Here is a 19006-nt window from a genome sequence, read left to right as displayed (position 1 = left end):
ACCAAAAAGTGTCCCATGTATATCTCTATTTGAGACCAATTATGAACTATTATGATATGTAGCTGAATTTGAGGAGCTTTCAGTGTTTTCATGGGTATAGTGGTTGGGTTTATATTTAATTAAAGAAAACCCCTTTCAGTTTATGTCGTACCCTCTATACAGATAAGGTCAATGTGCTAGACCCCATGACTGTATATGCTGGAGGACTTCATAACAGGGATTCAAATTTGAAGCCAAAACGTCTCTGTTAGTCAGTGGGAAAGGACCCATACTTACATTTTAAGTTTTATCTCCAGAAATTATTTTCAGAAATAGTGTTCTATCATTTTTACAATTTCGGTTGAACCTAATATCTCCCCCAATATTTGTCCTTACGATAAATGTTTTTTGGAGGAGTTATTTGATGGAAATAAAACAGTTTTTGGACATGACAGTTGAGTCTCATGAATGTGCACACACTCCTTTTTAAATAAACTCCACCAACAGAATGAGTAGAGCATAAAAGAGCACTTCTCCAATCAGATGGGTAACTTATTGCAGGTAACTTATTGCAGATGTATACCATAAAAAGATTTGCTTGGCTTGCTTGCCATGTATCAATTTGAATGTTTAATTATATTAATGATTACTGTACCTTAATGTTCACTACTAATATGGCAATGGATATTTTATCGAATCTGTTCATTCTTCGTGGAGTGCTGTGAAAACTCGTATTGACGTTTGGAAATATATTAACAGAAGTGTTTTTGTCTTCTTGGCCATGGATCCATACCGCACCTTCAGGAAATTTCTATTTAATAATATTGACCTAAATGCTGAAATATAGTCATTAGAGCTACTTCAGGTTGCTAATCACTGATGTTTGGCACTGCATACTGGCAGTTCCATTAACAGGACAGATGTGGAGCTGCTTATACGCCTTTGGCAGACACCCACACAAGCAGGTTTTAACCACTCAGCGTGAAAGCCTCTGAACAAATTGTGCATGTGAACACATGACATTTCGAGTCCATTGTCATGCTGTTCCAGAGTGCTAGCATTGTTCCTTTCCTATCACCTTGCAACTAGCAGTGCTGTTGTTTGGCAAATACACTGTGTTAACACCGCATGCTCCTTATACATGGGAGTGTTTTGGTTATCTGGCCAACCTGTGTGTGTGTTGTGTGTGTTTGGAGGGGAGCATTACATTAAGATCCAGCTGTCTCTCAGTATTAGGAGGGACAGCTCTGGCACCTCGGCAGTGTTCTAATTCATTTTGTCAGCTGCGAAAAATATCTGCCTTCTGGTTTTTCCTTCTTCTTCTTCTCCTTCTTCTTCTTCTTCTTTTTTCTGTGTCCCTCTCCCTCTGTTTCTCACTCATATCAAGCAGTTTGTCCGCCTGCAGTCAGAGTCATCTAATAACATGTGATCATTTCTGCCGCAGCTGGTTGCCATGGCAACAGCTAGGGCAGTCCACAGTCTAATCGGAGCACGAGGGCCCAGGAGGGAGGATAGCCAAGTGCGGAGACTGCATGACAGACAGACCTTAAGAAGAGAGACACAAATGCCTGCCCTATGCCCGTAAAGAAGAGTAGAAGTTCTTCTGAGTTTAGGGCAGATGTACATCCAAATGGTATACTGAAACACATAGTTTTTGCTTTCAAACTGAGAAACACAGATCATCATGGTGAATAATGACAACGTTGACATGTTTAACTCAAGCTAAATGTTGACGTTTAACTCAACAATTAGATATGGTTCTGAGCCAACTGCCACTGTTTTATAAGTGTTTTATCAATTTGTGAGAGGAGGTTCAGAGGGAATTTTCCAGCTCTTAGGGCTGTGACACATCAAGATGATGCTGAAGAACTACAGCCAGCTGAGATTAACTGAAGATTGCCTGACATCACCCTAAATCTTCTGTAAAAAGTTGTACTTGAGCAGACTACAGCTGACAACTGCCATGGTCTACAGAGAATTAGATATTTTTGGGGTTTGGGGTGTTTCTACTCAAAGTTAGGTTTATATTCAGTATTTTCCAAATGTTTGCACTTCTGAAGCCAATAGCAATCAGACAGAGACTGTGAAAATGTTTTCTTTCCATTATGAACAGGATGCACATTCACGTCTACATTCCAGTGTCACAGTGTTTTTAATTGATGGTATACTAATGTAACACTGTGAGTCTCTGAGATCTGACTTCACCATGGATATAGAAAGAATTAGCACCTAAACCTCATTAAAACTTCCATATGTTTCCATATGGCATCATTTATCTTTATCTGACATGATCTGCTATGATATCATTTATTTTTGTAAAGTACCTGCTAATCAACCACCGACTTAATGCACAAATCAATAATCCAATGCAAAACATGCATACTAGCACTCTTTATTTGGAATTTAGTAAATCAGGCTTTTGTGGTTTGGGATGTACCAAAAAAAATGTAGCTACTGTTTTCACTCCATTGAGCACCCAGCCAGAGAACCGTTACACTCCGATTGGCCTCTGATGCTGATTAAACATGCACAGTCATCACTGACGGGACACTGACAAGGGCCAGCAGTGTCAGTGCAAAAACTCAGGTGCCCACAGCCTGCTTAATAAGCATAGCTTCTATTCTTTCTTGATGTTTCTCTCTTACCTTTACTTTCTTTCCCAAAGCTTTGCATTAGTAAGCACATATTCCACACATTAGTCAAGCAGATGTAGTCTCTGTGCACCACACGCTAGCAAAAGCACAGCTCAAGAGTCAGTCCATCTGTAAATATGGAAAAATTAATAAATATATTAAAGGCCCACTGCTGCAAATTGGTAGCGTGTTGTTTCTCTGCTGGATCTTTAGGCGAAGACACGAGGGGAGGGAGAAAGAGACACAGTGGGTCTGTGAAGTTAATGATTTAACAAAACAGCTGGGCACTCAGAAGAAATGGTGAAGAAACCCAGTAAAGCTACTGGAGAGCAAATTCATTTATCTACATGAGCTTAAGCCATATAGTATGGTTTACTGAGTTTTAAATACACTATATGTTAATTTTGCTTCAAACTGTGGCCTCTGAAAAATAATTATATATGACAGATCGTGTCTTTGATGCCGTGACTCTCTCAAGTAGTGAATCCAAATGAGTAAAACTAGACTTTTTAATTCTTCTAGGTATAACCCAGCTTCAATCCCTATGCATCCTATCTCTCTCTACTTGCTCAAGTGCCATGAGGTTAATGCATTAGGCAACAGGGGCGTGAATTTGCCCGGGAACAGCTAAAAGCCTGCAAGGTCATTGCCAAACCTTCAGATCTACATCCTCAAGATATTTATTTCCTTTAAATATTTTTATAAATAGTAGCCATGCTAGAGTGGAGGGAGAGCTAATTTGCAAAGTCATGAATGATCCAATGCCACACACTTTATAGTGAACAATTCTGTAGGTTCCCATGGACAGGCAGTTTAGTAATAAGGTGGAAAAAAAAGAAAATATGAAGCTAACAATGACCTGTGGATTGCCTTTTCATGGCTTGCCATTCTTCCAAGTTGTATCCTTTGATTAATTATATGGCATCCCCAGTGCATCTAATGGATTCACTTGAAAAGAAGGGGCTGATGGTGAGAGAATGCATAGAGATATATAATTTGTCCAAGAAGTGTGTTTTCTACTGCCTCTGTGATTCATAACATGAAGGAAAAGCAGCTTACACTTACAGCTGTATGGTTAACTAAACTATTATATTTATGTGTAGAACACAATATGAAGTAGAACAATATAATACCATATCACCATATAATATCTCATGTGTTGCACTTGGTGGAAGGCTATAATAATATTTGTTAACTTTGCCAACTTTGTATCAGGGCAAAATGGAAGTTTTGGTTCGTTTGCTGTTTAGTTTGCTTTGGTTTTACACTAAACATAATTTAATGAAGCAAAAAGTGAAAAAAGGGCATGTTGGGCTGAAAATGTATTTGTGAACCTCTTTCGTTCACTGGTTAGAAATACAGCAATGGACAGAGGTAAACAAATCGTTGACAAGTGTGTGATCACAGAAATCACCCAAGCACAGAAACACAGCACTATCACTAAATTAATGATGCAGTTATATTTGCTTTTATAAATAACTAGTTTAAAATGTTTTGTGTATTGCATCCAACATTTATTTTTCTCTTTTTGTTCATCAGTTGAAATCTTCAGAACACATGGCATTTCTTCAGTGCTACAGCTCTTTTCTATGGCTCAGTTAGCTCCTCATGGGTCAGTTTAGCAGCTTGCATCTACAAAAAAAAAATTCTGCATCCAAAAATACACAACATGTCTGGTTCACTTTCTGAAGCTGGATCAATTCAGGGTCAAATTGCTTTCTCTCTGCAATCAAACCATGCTTACGTTCACTTGGAACCAGACTGAGACAAGCTCATTCGGTTGATCTTGGACCGGTTGTTTTGGTCTGCACCCCAGTGAGAGTCCTGTGTTCTCACTGCTGAAATGAACCACACCAATGAGGAAAATGCACCAGGTTTGATTCACACAGGCTAAGTGCTGCACAAATGAAAGCACCCTAAAGCTTGCTTCAGCATTAAGTAACACATGATAACATTTATATGAATGCACTTCAATGTAGTATTATATATAGAATTACAACCAATAGAATTCAAAGAAGGACAGACAGTGATTCAGTGCACCACTGTTACATAGCACCCTCAGTACTTTGCCCCGGTCATCTACATGGTAATAATTATAGATTGTGTTCATTAGATTCTGCTGCTGTGGGTTCATGCCAAGTTTCTCCCATACGGTGATCTGCACAAACAAAGGCTAATTGTGTACTAATGACGCCCTGTATGCACAATCTTCAGCTTGCTAAATATTACCAGTTAGTGAGATACAAAGCAGATCCATGAAGGGCCACACATCTAAAAATCTGACAGCCTTTTCTCCTGTGTTTTTGTGCTATTTATTTTTGTCCTTTTAAAATGTGTCATTTAGGTTAGTCTGGTTCTAAAGCAGCACATAGCCCATTTAGTTACCTGATAAACATTTCAGAAAGGGCATTTAGATTACACTGAGTTTTCAAAGTTCATTTTTCAAAGATTAGCAGTACCATACTGCTGATACCACATGACTGATAAACTAAAGCTGACTAACTGAAAATTAGACACTAATTGAAAAAAAGCCTCTGAACAGTTAGCAAGGTAGTTTGTTCGACACTCTACTGGACAGGTTAAGAATGAGAGTTTTTTTTTTTTTTAAACAATGTTCAGTATAAATTCTCATCTGACTGAAATCCTGTTTTATCAGTTGCTAGGACTACTGCGATGAGTAGAACCTTTATTTACTTTCGCTTGGCTTGTTGTATGAAAAGAAGTTACAAGGTTGTTATTTGCTGAGAGACTTGCTGTTAGGTGTTATAATTGTCATTGTGGTCAAGGTTCCCTTTTCAAAAATGTTGATATAATTCTAAGGCTACTATTATCTTTTTTTAGTGGGTTTTTTTTTCAACTAGTGTATGTCATGAAAATACACATATTACACACACAATTCACACATTCTCTTTGCATTTGTATGAGCACATGTTTGTGCAGTGTAAGATTTTGCCCCTCCCTGCATGTGTACATTTGCGTATGCGTGTATTTGCGAGTGAGTGTGAGTGCATATGCTTGGCAGGTCACTATTAGTCCCCGTCAGAGAATGTGTGTAGTGGTGCTCCCTGCAGTAGGTCCAAGAGATAGCGATGAGAACAATCCATCAATGAGAGAGACTGTGATAAAGCTCTGCGTTCTGTATTCATCATCACGCTTGTCAATGCAGTGGCATTAGTGCAAACTGCTCCTCTACATTAAAACATGCTCATTTCTCATGACTGGTGGACAGGGAATTAGACTGTCATCTGCCTGCATTTTTGTGGAGACACTGCCCCCTAGTGTGGGCTAATGGAGTAGAAATTTGAGCAACAGATGCCACTGGGCAGAACATAAAAAGTGGATAATGGTGTAGTGCACAGACCTCTGCTGTGTAGTTTAAATGAGATAGTAATCCTATAGAAGATTAAATCTGGCTAACAGTTATTAAGTCAGTTACAATGGAATGCCAGATATGTATTATTTCTTTATTGGGTAAATTGTTACTTAAAGGTATTCTGCAGTGTTTTCAGCCTAATCTCTGTAGTGTCTATAGTATACGAGAGATAAGATAAGATACAGATAAGAATTTTGATGTATTTCTGTGTAAAGAAGAATGCGGAACGTTATTATAAAAAATAATTCATTCAGAGCATGTTTCATAATCTAAGGCAAACAATAAGCTGATTTGATACACAACTATGTTGGTAACCCATAAACACAAATTGAAAAAGTTGTCACATGAATAACACAGATTTAGAGCTTATTTTACAAACATCTTTGACAAAAGAAAGCCTTAAACAAAAATACATGCTTTTTATTAATGTTGACTGTCAGCCCCAATTAACATCCATCATAAATGAGATTTAAATAAACAGGTTTTCTGTTTTCTGTTTTGTCAATGTTTTGTGGTAATGAGACATACACTACCACGTAGTTTGAAAAATACTGGAAACCATTAAGCCTGCATTTGTTTGTCCCAGACATGTACCTCTGATCAGGTCAGGACTTTGATACAAACTATGTAATGGGTTAAATCAGCTCCTTATTGCTCACAGCTTTGGGCTCAGCACCAGTACAGTATCTGTGATCACATGTCTACTCCATGCTGTGTTTAGGATCTTGGAGCTGCAGCAGAATGGGGACATGGATATCCTGAAGCTGAAGTGGTGGCCCAGAGAAAGCCCATGTGATCTTTACTCTGCCGTGGGCACCAAGAAAAGTGCCAGTGCCCTGGACATCCACAGTTTTGCTGGCGTGTTCTTTGTGCTTGCAGCCGGTGTGGTGCTGTCCTGTCTTATTGCCACTGTTGAGACCTGGTGGACACGGAGGAAGGGTTCCAGAGTGCCCTCTAAGGAGGTGAGAATCACATGGGAACTTCATGAGAATGGTTAGGGGGTGGGCACAAATAACATGTAAAAGTGTAATGCTAATGTAAAATGTCAAATCTCAATTTCAAATCTACTGGTTTTAAAGTAGGATTCAAAAGTCTGTCAGTTGCAGTCATTAACTAGCTTAAATTCAGTTTTGGTTGCCTAGAGTCAGCATGAAATCATGCATACTGCTGTTTTTCTAGAATAATATCTTGTAAGGAGACTAGATTGTTTACACTGTATGGCGAAGGGTTTGTGGACACCTGACCATCACATTCATATGTGAACCTTCCCCAAACTGTTGCCACAAAGTTGGAAGCACACAATTGTATCTGTTGTCTTTGTATGCTGTGGCATTACAATTTCCCTTCACTGGAACTAAGGGGCCCAAATATGTTCCAGTATGTAAATGCCCCTGTGCACAAAACAAGACCCAAAAAGACATGGTCTGCCAAGGTTGGAATGGAGCCCAACTCGAGTGGCCTGAACAGAGCCCTGACCTCAACTCCACTAAACACCTTTGGGATGAACTGAATGCCAACTGCTCCACAGGCCTCCTCACCCAACATCAGTGCCTGACCTCACTAATGCTCTTGTGGCTGAATGAGCACAAATCCCCACAGCCATGCTCCAAAATCTAGGTGAGAATCTTCCCAGAAGAGTGGAGGTTATTACAACCGCAAAATGGGGACTAAATCTGGAACGAAAGCTCATGTAGGTGTGATGGTCAGGTGTCCATAAACTTTTGGCCATACAGTGTATCATTAAATACAAAGCTCGTAAAATAGAGCCCTGCTGACAAGCAGAATGCTATGTTTTTTGAGACAAAGACATAAATACAGACTCTCCAAAGAAAAGAACTAAATGTTCTTTCAGGGACTTGCCATGAAGGAGATCTTAAAATAGATCAAACAGGTGTTATAAAATCGATGTTCTCACAAGTGCATTCTCGTAATAATACAATGTTGTAATTCCTGCAAGGTCTACCAAAAATAAATTAAAATCGAAGAAATACTATAAAGCAGCAGCTGGAAGACTGGTTTTAATATCTCAAAGATTCAGTCTGGTTTTATTGGTACTTTCTCCACGCACTAAAATTCCTAATGCTTTTTTGATATTTTCTGTTAATGTTAAAAAAATAATGGCAAAATCAAACAAAGTATACTTCTGCCTTTTGGTAGCTCAGGGATAACAATTAAGCTGTAATCTTAGGACACTTAATGCACTTGAACGTTCACAATGGTCATTCTGTTTTGCTTTATTGCCCACTTATAAAATCAGATGCATGTCACTAAGTGTAAATTGAAGCAACATAAGAGGTACTAAAGGCTTCTGTTTTTGAAATCCCACATCACCTGAACAGCTTCTGGGTGAAGGAATGACTTAACCCTAATTGCTTCATGTCATCTTTTCAAATGTCAAATTACACATATTTTAGTGAACACCACCCCGTTCCTGTTGTCTGGTAATGCCTGAACCTGATCGAATCCATCAAGTCCCAATCCCTTCTTAGAAACAATTCAAAATAAGTGCTATATCTGAAAGACAAGAAAAAAACAAAAAGAATATACAGTAGCTACGGCTAGAGATAGCTTTGGCCCTGCACTGAACCACCTTTTTCCTCTCAAGTCTTTCTAACAGCTTTCATCTGGTAATGAGAGAGAGAGAGAGGTCACACGTCGCCCCATAGTATGCCAGAAAAAAATTGTTATGGTCCTGGCCACTGATGCCTTGCCTTCACAGACACGAAATAATTTTGATCAAGAATTTTCAGGCGCAAATTCTTTGGAGCAGGCTTGTGTGATATTACAGTTAAATCATCTCGACACTGTATTACACTGCCATGATATCTAGTGACATTTACTCTGATTATATTATATTACCAGACCTGCCAACCATTACACATTTTCCTTAGGAGCGCCGCAGTTTAACATCGGAGTGCGAGTCACTCAAAAATAGGCCAAAAGTGCAATCTTTTCTCTCCAAAAACAGGAGATTAGCCAATCGACATATGAATCTGGAACGATTTGTGCAGGGGGTTTGAACTCTCTGATAGTAACTGACACTACCTGCAAGTCCCGCCCCCTCCAAATGTTGGCCATGTGGACATTAGACAACCATTTTGTAAAAGGATTATATTGAAAATGTACTGTATTTTTTTTTTTAACTGTTTACTGCGTATTACTGTGGAATCACTTGATATCACTGCCATCAAGCAGATCCTGAATGCACAGCTGATAATATTATTAGGCCCTCCCATATGCTCCTTGAACCTGAAATTGTTGAAGTTCTCATTTTCCTGTCATTTTTTAAGACTGGTTCTGGATAATTAAATAGTTTATCCCCATTTTTTAATGGTAAATCATGAGCAGGGAAAAATCAATTGTACACAAGCTGACTTTGGAGTCTCTCCATGTATACATTTAGACTTATAATTAAAGCACAAATTGCACTATACAGTTTAATAAATTGCTAGAACTTTTTCCTGTATAAAATAAAAATCTTAAACCATGATGGACAGCTGGTGAACAAAACTGTAGGCCCACATGAGTTTAACATCATTCTGAAATTATTCATATTCAGATCACTGCCTTATGTTTACAGCTCATATACAGGCTGTTGTATAAATTGAATGTTTATAGCTAACAGATGTAGATTCAATTTAAGCCAAAAACAACTGTGCATGCTCTAATTATTGCTCTGGCTATGCATACCTATGCTGTGAGTACGCATAAGCACACAGTATGTACTGAGTAATTAATAGTAGTGCTTGATTTGATTAGCAATGTAAGGTGAAATGCAAAGTTGATTTCTTGTGAGGATTTCTAAAGTGGCTTCCAGAAGGCTGGCCGTCACACTTGAACCTCCTCCCAAGTCCTGTGGTGCAATCACGCTGAGGCGGGTCTTCAGAGCACTCTTCCAGAAGGTTCCATCAGACTTGAAGCTTGGCAGAGCTTACACACACAGGCACACATCACTGAGCACACTACTCACAGTCCAGTGATCAATCAGTTTAATGGTTGGAGCAAACTGATTGCCAGAAAACAAAAGATAAAAGCTAAGATGTCCACTTATACCACATTACCATGTTTGCTGTAGTTACCATCATAGTATGGATATCAGTAATCTGTCACATACCGGCCTAAACTTAAATCATTGTTATTTAACCTCTCTATTTCCATTGTCTGCATTTTATTTCATTCAACAACATAGTTTCCAAACAATGTGTCCTTGCATCTTAACACATTTCTAACCTGTCCTAACTGCCTTCCATGTAATATCTCTTTGCTAACATCAAGTGCATTGAAACACCAAAATAGTAGAATAAGAGTTTGTGCTTGTGTCTCTGTCTCTTAACACACACTGTCACATTCTGCATAAGTCATGGTGTAAGCTTGACCCTGTTTCCACTCTCTGCTTCTCTGTGATCTCCGAGTCAGCCCTCTTACTGCAGTGTCAAGAATTGGTGTGAGATGACAAGTCATCAAAACGAATCTGTTTTTCCTTCTAAATGTGCCATGTTTTCTTAACACATGCCAATAGTGAGGAGATAGACAGCCACTGGGGTCAGGAGAAACAGAGAATGCACAGTGTGATGAGCAAGCCATGCCACTGGCCAAATTGTGTCCTTTACCAGAGAAAAGTGACTTCAGATGTCTGCTGTGTCATTGTTGTTGTGATTATGTGGAGTCCAGCATGTCCTATTTGAACATCTTCGAACGATGATGAGATAATTGTTCCATATTTTTTTTAAAAAAGATATGCTACTATTGCTTTTCAAAGCTCTTTGCGGAAGAATGAAAATGTAGTATTGACAAACAAGAGTTTTTGTCAACTAAATTATATTCATGTGGAATGATGGCTAATGGACCAAAGTCAACTGACGTTGCTGAGCGCCACACAATCTTCTGTGTTGATCATGACTCTGACCTAAGGAACTGTCTGATTTTCTGCAAAAAGCAGCAAAAAAACAAGTCATAAAAGTTTTAACTGTCTTCATCTGAGATGACAGCATTCCATTTATTTGGGTTTTTTTTATTTTTGTTTTGTTTTGTAGATAAGTACTCTGTGTTGAGGGGGTTAAAGCGGGCGAGGGAGAGAAATGCAATATGCCATTTTTACCATCTCACCTTTCCAGGTATCTGGCTCCTTGGAAATAGAAAAGAACCAAAACAAAGTCTATATTCTGACTGTTTTGTTTGTTGTCTTTTTCTACTCATCTCCCACCTCTCTTAAACGACCTCTCCCTCGTCCCATTTGCCTGATCCATCCATCTGTCCATCCCACCGTCCTTCTGTTGGCTCGTGGCCTGCTGGCTTGAACAGACACGAGTTGATGGGCCGTCTGCCAGGCAAGACGAGCCTTGTCATGAGCCTCGGAGTGACATCACACTCACGCTTAGGCCCACATCCAATCACCTGTCGCCTGCATGCTGTGCCCCGCCTCTGGATTCCAGCCTGCGCCACACGTTTGCTATTCCATCACGAACCGTCTTCTGCCAACACTGAGCCGCCCTCTCTCTCCGCACGCACCAAGCTTCAAGCCCATGTAGGTAGTGGAATAAGTGGAATAAACCCCCACCAATCCACAAAGTGCACAATTTGCCTTTTGAATTGGCTCTGCTATAGGTAAAGCACAAATAAATACATCTTGCCTGCTGAGAGAGGATTTCCAGAGGTTTCATTATGCAGGGTGATTACGAGTCTTAGACATGCCATTGCTGTATAGATGTTCTAGAAATGTCAACAATTAGATTATATCTAATGGTGACTAATGTGCAATGATATTTGACATTTGAAGTCTATAGATTGGAATCTTATTATACTAGAATTTTTTGAAAAGTACCTGCAGGGGAAGTGCCAGACAGGCTTAAAAGGAAACCAACTGGAGGTCAGTAATCCTGATATAATATACAGTAGCTTTGATTTTCAGTTAAGAATGCTGTTTTTTCTAAAACATCTAAAACATGGTGCTAAATAGAAAATAGAAAAGCCTAGTGCTGGAACTGATGTGAATGTTACTTTTAAATAGCTGACAGTAGATACATTAGAGCACACCGGAGCAACTACATCAGTGAAATTAAAAAAATAAAAAACTGAGCTTAGATTCATGAGGGTCATCAATGTCTTGCTGCCAGAAAAACATGAATTCTTTTCTTCAAAGCAGTTAAATGGTGTTCTTAAAATGGACAGTATAATCGATTTTCCGTGATCTTCACATTAGGAAATAATTTGGAACCTCATAGGCAAAGACTGTGCATGCTAGCAAAGTTGCCGCATCCCTTAACAACCCTCCTCTACCAAAAAAATACACACATGCACTTGCACAGGTACAAACACCATGCACACAAACCATATACAGATCCCCACACTTCCTCTTATTTGCTCGAATCAGCTCTTTCACTCTGTCATATGCCCCTTTCCTTTACAATCTCTCCATTGCTGATCTATATGGTCAAGTACCCATGAGCACCCTCTACATTTGTCCCTACATCTCTCTGAGAGATTAGGCTTCCCTTCAGGCTTCTTCTGCCAGCTGGGCTGCTGTTTTGTCCAAAAGTCTCACTGCAGACGTTATGACTTCTCGTGTGTATGTGTGAAAGTAGAGCATGATTCAAGAAAAAAATATATAATTCCGAGGTGATTATGATAGGGGTTGGTTAAAAAATCAAACAAATCTGACAAAAATCAACTTATTGGGGAATGTTAATAAGCAACTTTGATGACCTTATTGGCATTAATATTAAGCAGCGCTACCATAAGCTCAGAGATGAAAAAATCTGGTCCAATATGCCCCAATCTCTGTGAACATGAGAACAAGCAAATGATACAAACCACCAACATACAACCAATCAGGACAAGAAGGGTCTGTATTTGATTGGCAGTCATGTTGCTTATCAAATTGGAAGGGTGTACATATGTGTTTTAAGGGTGTGGCTGTGGATGGGACCCTGAAAGCAGGTTCATCAGCATTACTGTTTAATATCTCTTTCTGTTAAAATAACCTCAAACTGGTGTGTGAGATGTAATCATCTGGACACACATTTAAATTTTTAGCCATTTGAATACTATAAAGGGTTACGTTGATGACATAATAATTGCATAGTAGTGTAGTATTTTAAAACAACAGTTTTAGTCACCAGTTGTCCAGTTAAGAATAGCATTACTGTTACACAATGCTTGATCCCATGGCAAAAATATCCATTTGCCTTTGTTACTATAGTTCATTTGTCCTTTTTTTTGCCTTCTCTTCCCCACATCTGTTCACTCATGCTGCTCACATTGCAATCCAAAACTTGCACTACATTTCACTACTCTGTCTTTCCAATCCTGTTCCCATTTAAATCTCTATAATCACACATATATGACTTATTTTGCCCTATTCATTACTCACCTCTACAACACCCGTTCACGTCTTCCGTGTCTGCTAACCATCATCTCTTTTTACCACGATGCTTTGTTTCACACTAACACATTCGCCTATACTTCTACTCCTCCGACCGTACACCCACTTTCCTCACTTTTATACCCCTTACTTCTTCTGTCCTCTGCTCCTGCTGCTCCTGTAACAACCCTCACCCCTCCTCCTTCTTTCTTTCTCTCTGTCTGTCTCTCTCTCTTTCTCTCTCTCTCTCTCTCTTTTCCCCCACCCCTTCCCCACTCCACCTCTCCTACCTTTCTCAACCCCTCGTCTCAGGATGACAAGGAGATCGACCTGGAGCACCTCCACCGGCGTGTGAACAGCCTGTGCACGGAGGACGAGAGCCCGCACAAGCAGTTCTCCACCTCTTCAATGGATCTGACGCCACTGGACATGGACTCACTGCCAGCAGCACGCCAGGCCCTGGAGCAGATCAGCGATTTCCGTAACACACACATCACCACCACCACCTTCATCCCCGAACAGATCCAGACACTGAGCCGCAGCCTTTCTGCCAAGGCAGCATCCGGCTTCGCTTTCGGCGCCATGCCCGACCAGCGGACTGGCGCCGGGCCCTTCAGGCAGCGTGCGCCCAATGGAGGCTTCTTCCGCAGCCCCATCAAGACCATGTCCAGCATCCCTTACCAGCCCACACCAGCCCCAAGCTTTAGCTACGGCAACGATCCAGACCGGGGCACCTCCATATGAGGAGGCGCACGCAAAACAAGATCCAAATGTAAATACCCGTCTTCTTTTTTTTTTTGGTTTTTGTCCTTTTTTGCTTTTGAAAAGCTTCGCTTTTTAGTTTCGCTGTTGGGGGTGCTCGTCCTGCCTGAACTCACCTACCTGTTGAGGATGATGATAAATTTCATTATTGTCGTCGTGATTGTTGGAAGATCTCTTGTGTAAACATGACTTTGCCTTCATTTTTTCACATGGAATTTTGGGAATTAGCTCTGTGGGGAGAGATTTAAAAGACTGTATGAATATAAAAATCATGGGATGTTTACATTTCTTTTGTTTTCTTTTGGTTTCCGGACAAAAAGGGAAAAAAAAAAAACACTGCACTTTGCAGACTGACCTACAGACCTGCAATAACTTGAGGCTTATTTGAGAAATCTTGTCTGCTTCTCAGTTTATGCTGGTCAGTGCTCGGTACTGAGTTAGGCCATGTGGTGTGGTGAGTTGGGTGTCAATAGCTAGACAATAAAGTTCTTCTGCTGCTCTACACTGCACCTGAGATCGAGACATATAGACTGATCTTCTGACATCCTTACGTCTGGCTGTGCCGTCTCTCTGAGACTTTTTCACTTACACACTGGACAATGTATAAGAGAAAGAAGTAATGAAAAAATATACATAAACCAAGTTAAAGGATAGAAGGACAAATTCAAATGGGGCCTCTAAATGTGTTCTTTTTTTACTTTGTTTGAAATAGAACAATTCATTTTTGTGTGGAATGTGTTTGATCAGAAAGTTTAAACATGAAAAAAAAAGATTAGTGCAGGTTATATTTTATTTCTTTTCTTTTTTTATATATACATTTTGAGATTGCTTCAGTGCCATCATCTTACTATTAGGTGTTATAGGTTTCTGAAGTCTTAGACCAGGGGCTCTTTTTAATTCTTCATGTGTCCTCAAACTGACACCAGGCCATCTGAAGGTACAGACAAGAAAGCCCATTTTGGGGAATTATTTGAAATAACTTTCTATTTCCTTTCATAAACAGTAAGGGGTAATATTTATCTAACTTTTTTAAAAGTGCTAATTGTTCAAACAAGGCCATCAAAGTGTGATGACAGGTTAAAAAAAGACACATTTTGAGAAGTTAAAAATACAAAAAAAAAACAAAAACATGAAAAACATTCAAACAGTTTTCACTAACATTGTATTAATATGACTAATGTTAGTTGTTTAGAATGAGCTTTCAGTTTGTTATCCTCAGACTAATTCGCAAATGTTGTGTGTAGAGAAAAGCAACAGTGTTTTGATGACAGCATTCTAGATGTACTTTTCTTAAGCTATGAATGACAATAGGAAAAGTTTTTATTTAGTATCAAATTAAAGATTTTTATTTAGTATAAACTGAAGAGACATTAAAATGTATATTTTACATGGAGATAATTTTTGTTGAATTAAAGAAGATATAGAGTTTAACATTAAAGCCTTGCATTGCATTAGCCACCATTACACTAACCCAATTACCCAGAATCCCTCTGATAAGACAGCCTTTAAGCTTTCAGTTTTAGTCACATTTTAACTTCATTTCTTTTTGAGTTATGGATTCATGAGTAAGAATGAAAATCCTTTTCCAAAAGAAAAAAAAAACATGTAAGACTTGCTAAGCCTGTAACATTTTTAATTTCTTACATAGTATGTACAGGAGTTCCTTGATCATTTTCAACTGATTATAATGTACAGTATTTAATATAGGCCTATTTTGTTGTATGTGTTGCATATTATTCTAATGGAACAAACTGAGGCCTCTGTTACAAGTGGCAAAGCTTTCTGTGTATAATTTGTCTAATAAACATGTTTTCTACAGTGGGTTTAATTGTCTTTGCTGTATCAGAGGACTCTCTTTAGCCCCTGTATTGGCATTTTACTGCAATGGCCAATTCCATCAGTAACTGAGGTCCTCTGTGTTTTTTTCCCTCTTGGTTCATGGTAGCTATTTCATAGATATTTGATTAATGCAAAAGTTGAGATGCTCGATTTCAGTTGCAATGGTTTCTACACCACACCCCAGGTAGTGTGATCGAAGGTCCGGGCTGGTTTTGGATGATCACTGAGCGTGTGCGCCAGGCGTCATGCCCTCTGGCACACAATGAATAGCACAGCAGCCCATCGTATCATGCTTGAGTGACTAGAGAAGAGCCACGGCTACTTAGTGCATGTACAACCCCCTCCAGTCTCGCTCCTCGCAACACTTCAAAAGGCCAAGTTCTTGGCTCATCACTGTTGATCATATGAATATATGGGCTATACTTTAAAAATACCTTAATTTACAGTTATATTGCTCACAGCTGAAGGATTTTTCTGATCCTACATTTATGATCATGGTTACTGGGTTGACTGTATATGTTTGAAGCGCTCATTGCTAGTTCTGTTTTGACGTTACCAAATATTAATGTAAAGAGTTATTCTCATAGGCTTTCCAGCTTGAAATACCGCTTCACTGATGAGTAACAATGTAGGCTATATATTGCATTACTTTGGTTGTTTTAGTTAATCTATCAGGTAACCTGGTAACACTTTTTTATAATCAACTATCTAGTAATTGTCAGTCAGATGTCACTGATCTGTCACAGTCAGTTGATAGTTTGTTAAATGTCTACTGAAAGTTTATTGATGGTACAAAGTGATACTACTTGCAAAAATATAAATCAATAATGTTTAGCTACAGTTTCCCAAACTCCATAGTTAAGAGAAACTTAATGAATGCCTTGACTCCACTTAAACCAAATCTGGCAAGAAGCAGCAAGTTGATTCACAGCACAGAGGTAAATTCTACTGATGGATAACATGCATATACAGTATAGATAAACATGAATATATATAGCGATCAGCCATAACCCTAAAACCACTTGCCTAATATTATGTAGGTCCCCTTGTGCTTCCAAAAGAGCTCTGATGCATTGAGGCATGGACTCCACAAGACCTCTGAAGGTGTGCTGTGGTATCTGGTACCAAGATGTTAGCAGCAGATCCTTTAAGTCCTGTAAGTTGTGAGGTGGGGCCCCCATGGATCAGACTTTTTTGTCCAGCACATCCCACAGATGCTCGATTGGGAATTTGGAGGCCAGGTCAATACCTTGCAGTCTTTGTCATGTCCCTCAAACCATTCCTGAACAATTTTTGCAGTGAGGCAGGGCGCATTATTAGGGAATTAGGGAATACCATTAGGGAATTCCATGAGGGAATACCGTTGCCATGAAGGGGTGAACTTGGTCTGCAACAATGTTTAGGTAGGTGGGATGTGTCAAAATAACATCCACATGAATGCCAGGACCCAAGGTTTCCCAGCAGAACATTGCCAAGGGCATTAAACTGCCTTTGCCGGCTTGCCTTCAACCCATAGTGCATCCTGGTGCCATCTCTTCCCCAGGTAAGGGACGCAAACGCACCTGGCCATCCACATGATGTAAAAGAAAACGTGATTCATCAGACCAGGCCACCTCCTTCCATTGCTCCATGGTCCAGTTCTAATGCTCACGTGCCCATTGTAGGTGCTTTCGGTGGTGGACAGGGGTCAGTATGGGCACTCTGACTGGCCTGTGGCTACATAGCAAGCTGTCATGCATTGTGTGTTCTGACACTCTTCTATCATAGCCAGCATTAAGTTTTTCAGCAATTTGTGCTACAGTAGGTCTTCTGTGAGACCGGACCAGACGGGCTAGCCTTCGCTCCCCACGCGCATCAGTGAGCCTTGGGTGCCCATGACCTTGTTGCCGGTTCACCGGTTGTCCTTCCCTGGACCACTTTTGGTAGGTACTAACCACTGCATACCAGAAACACACCACAAGACCTGCTGTTTTGGAAATGCTCTGACCCAGTTGGATTGCTTTGCAATAGTGTTTAGGCTGTTTAATAAGAAACATATGAAAAAATAATTATTAAACATAAGGACTAGTCATTTCATGAGAGCGTCTCTTATAACTCTCAATTGCACTCCCACTCTAGCCTGGCATTGCCCCTCTATCTCCAGATTCCTTCTATCTCCTGATCAGGTAATGCAATGTTCTGCTCTTCCTGACTCCTCATCCCCCTGGCCTTCCACAGTGAGGACGTGAGTTAGTTTCCCCTTTCTAGTATTCTCCTGAGGCCTTCTGATTTGTCGACTCTCAAATCAAATCTCATTTTCCATATGTAAATTGCTCTTTCCACCATGTTACAAGAAATATTTCTCATCTATGTGCTGTAGATGTGCAGCTCATAGTAGCAAACAGACATGCAGAGGGAAATCACTAACACTCAATAGCCAACCACTTCTGATTCCTCATTCCTGACTCTCTCACAGGGTTTATATTAGATCACACCACAGCATTAGGAAAAACAGCTTCACTTGGTGGACACCACAGTCTCCACAGCTGGTATGTAATCCTCTGTATCTCTTTTTTTTTAAACATGGTTGATCATTATAATTCATATTGTCATAACTACATGACTACAGACTGGCCTAATAATTAAAGTTAATAATTTTTGTTAGGTGAAGAGTGAAAATACATAACAGTGATCAAGCCTCAAAATGAGTACAAAACAACAACAACAATAATAATAATAATAATAATAATAATAATAATAATAATAATAATAATTACTACACACCTAATCCAAATAAAGAATTACCTAATAAGGAATTGACGAGGTTACTCATTATTTTACAAATGGATTTACTTACTCCTTTAGCTAAGACATTTTATGAAATACTCTTAGTTAATGATTTAATTTAATTTAATTTAATGAAGAATTCAATTCAATTCAATTCATTTTTATTTGTATAGCGCTTTTTACAAAGGTCATTGTCTCAAAGCAGCTTTACACAAACAAAAGTAAAGTGAAGTGTGTGTGTGTGCCATCTCTGATGAGCAAGCAGGGCGACGGTGGCAAGGAAAAACTCCCTGA

The 19006-nt window shown here is 39.4% G+C and overlaps 1 protein-coding gene across 3 annotated transcripts in view; it reads left to right on the top strand.

Annotated features, from left to right (window-relative positions):
* Nucleotides 1-15925, top strand: part of grid2 (glutamate receptor, ionotropic, delta 2) — a 392977-nt gene extending 377052 nt beyond the window's left edge. Inside the window, exons 15-17 of one of the 3 annotated variants that reach the window (XR_003403097.3) lie at nucleotides 6707-6947; nucleotides 11019-11099; nucleotides 13658-13778. Coding sequence is in view for 2 of the 3 variants with exons in the window: in XM_026919491.3 (XP_026775292.2) it covers nucleotides 6707-6947; nucleotides 13658-14089 (673 nt within the window). In the remaining variant the exon portion in view is untranslated. Of the gene's footprint in view, nucleotides 1-6706; nucleotides 6948-11018; nucleotides 11100-11286; nucleotides 11510-13657 lie in introns of all 3 variants that reach the window. The other 2 variants (XM_026919501.3, XM_026919491.3) reach the window with 2 other exon arrangements.
* Nucleotides 15926-19006: the final 3081 nt, after the last annotated feature.

The sequence above is a fragment of the Pangasianodon hypophthalmus genome, chromosome 8 (genome assembly GCF_027358585.1).
Source record: "Pangasianodon hypophthalmus isolate fPanHyp1 chromosome 8, fPanHyp1.pri, whole genome shotgun sequence".
Classification (NCBI taxonomy): Eukaryota; Metazoa; Chordata; class Actinopteri; order Siluriformes; family Pangasiidae; genus Pangasianodon; species Pangasianodon hypophthalmus.
The sequence above is the reverse complement of the archived record's forward strand: the minus strand, read 5'-3'. Positions and strand labels throughout refer to the sequence as shown.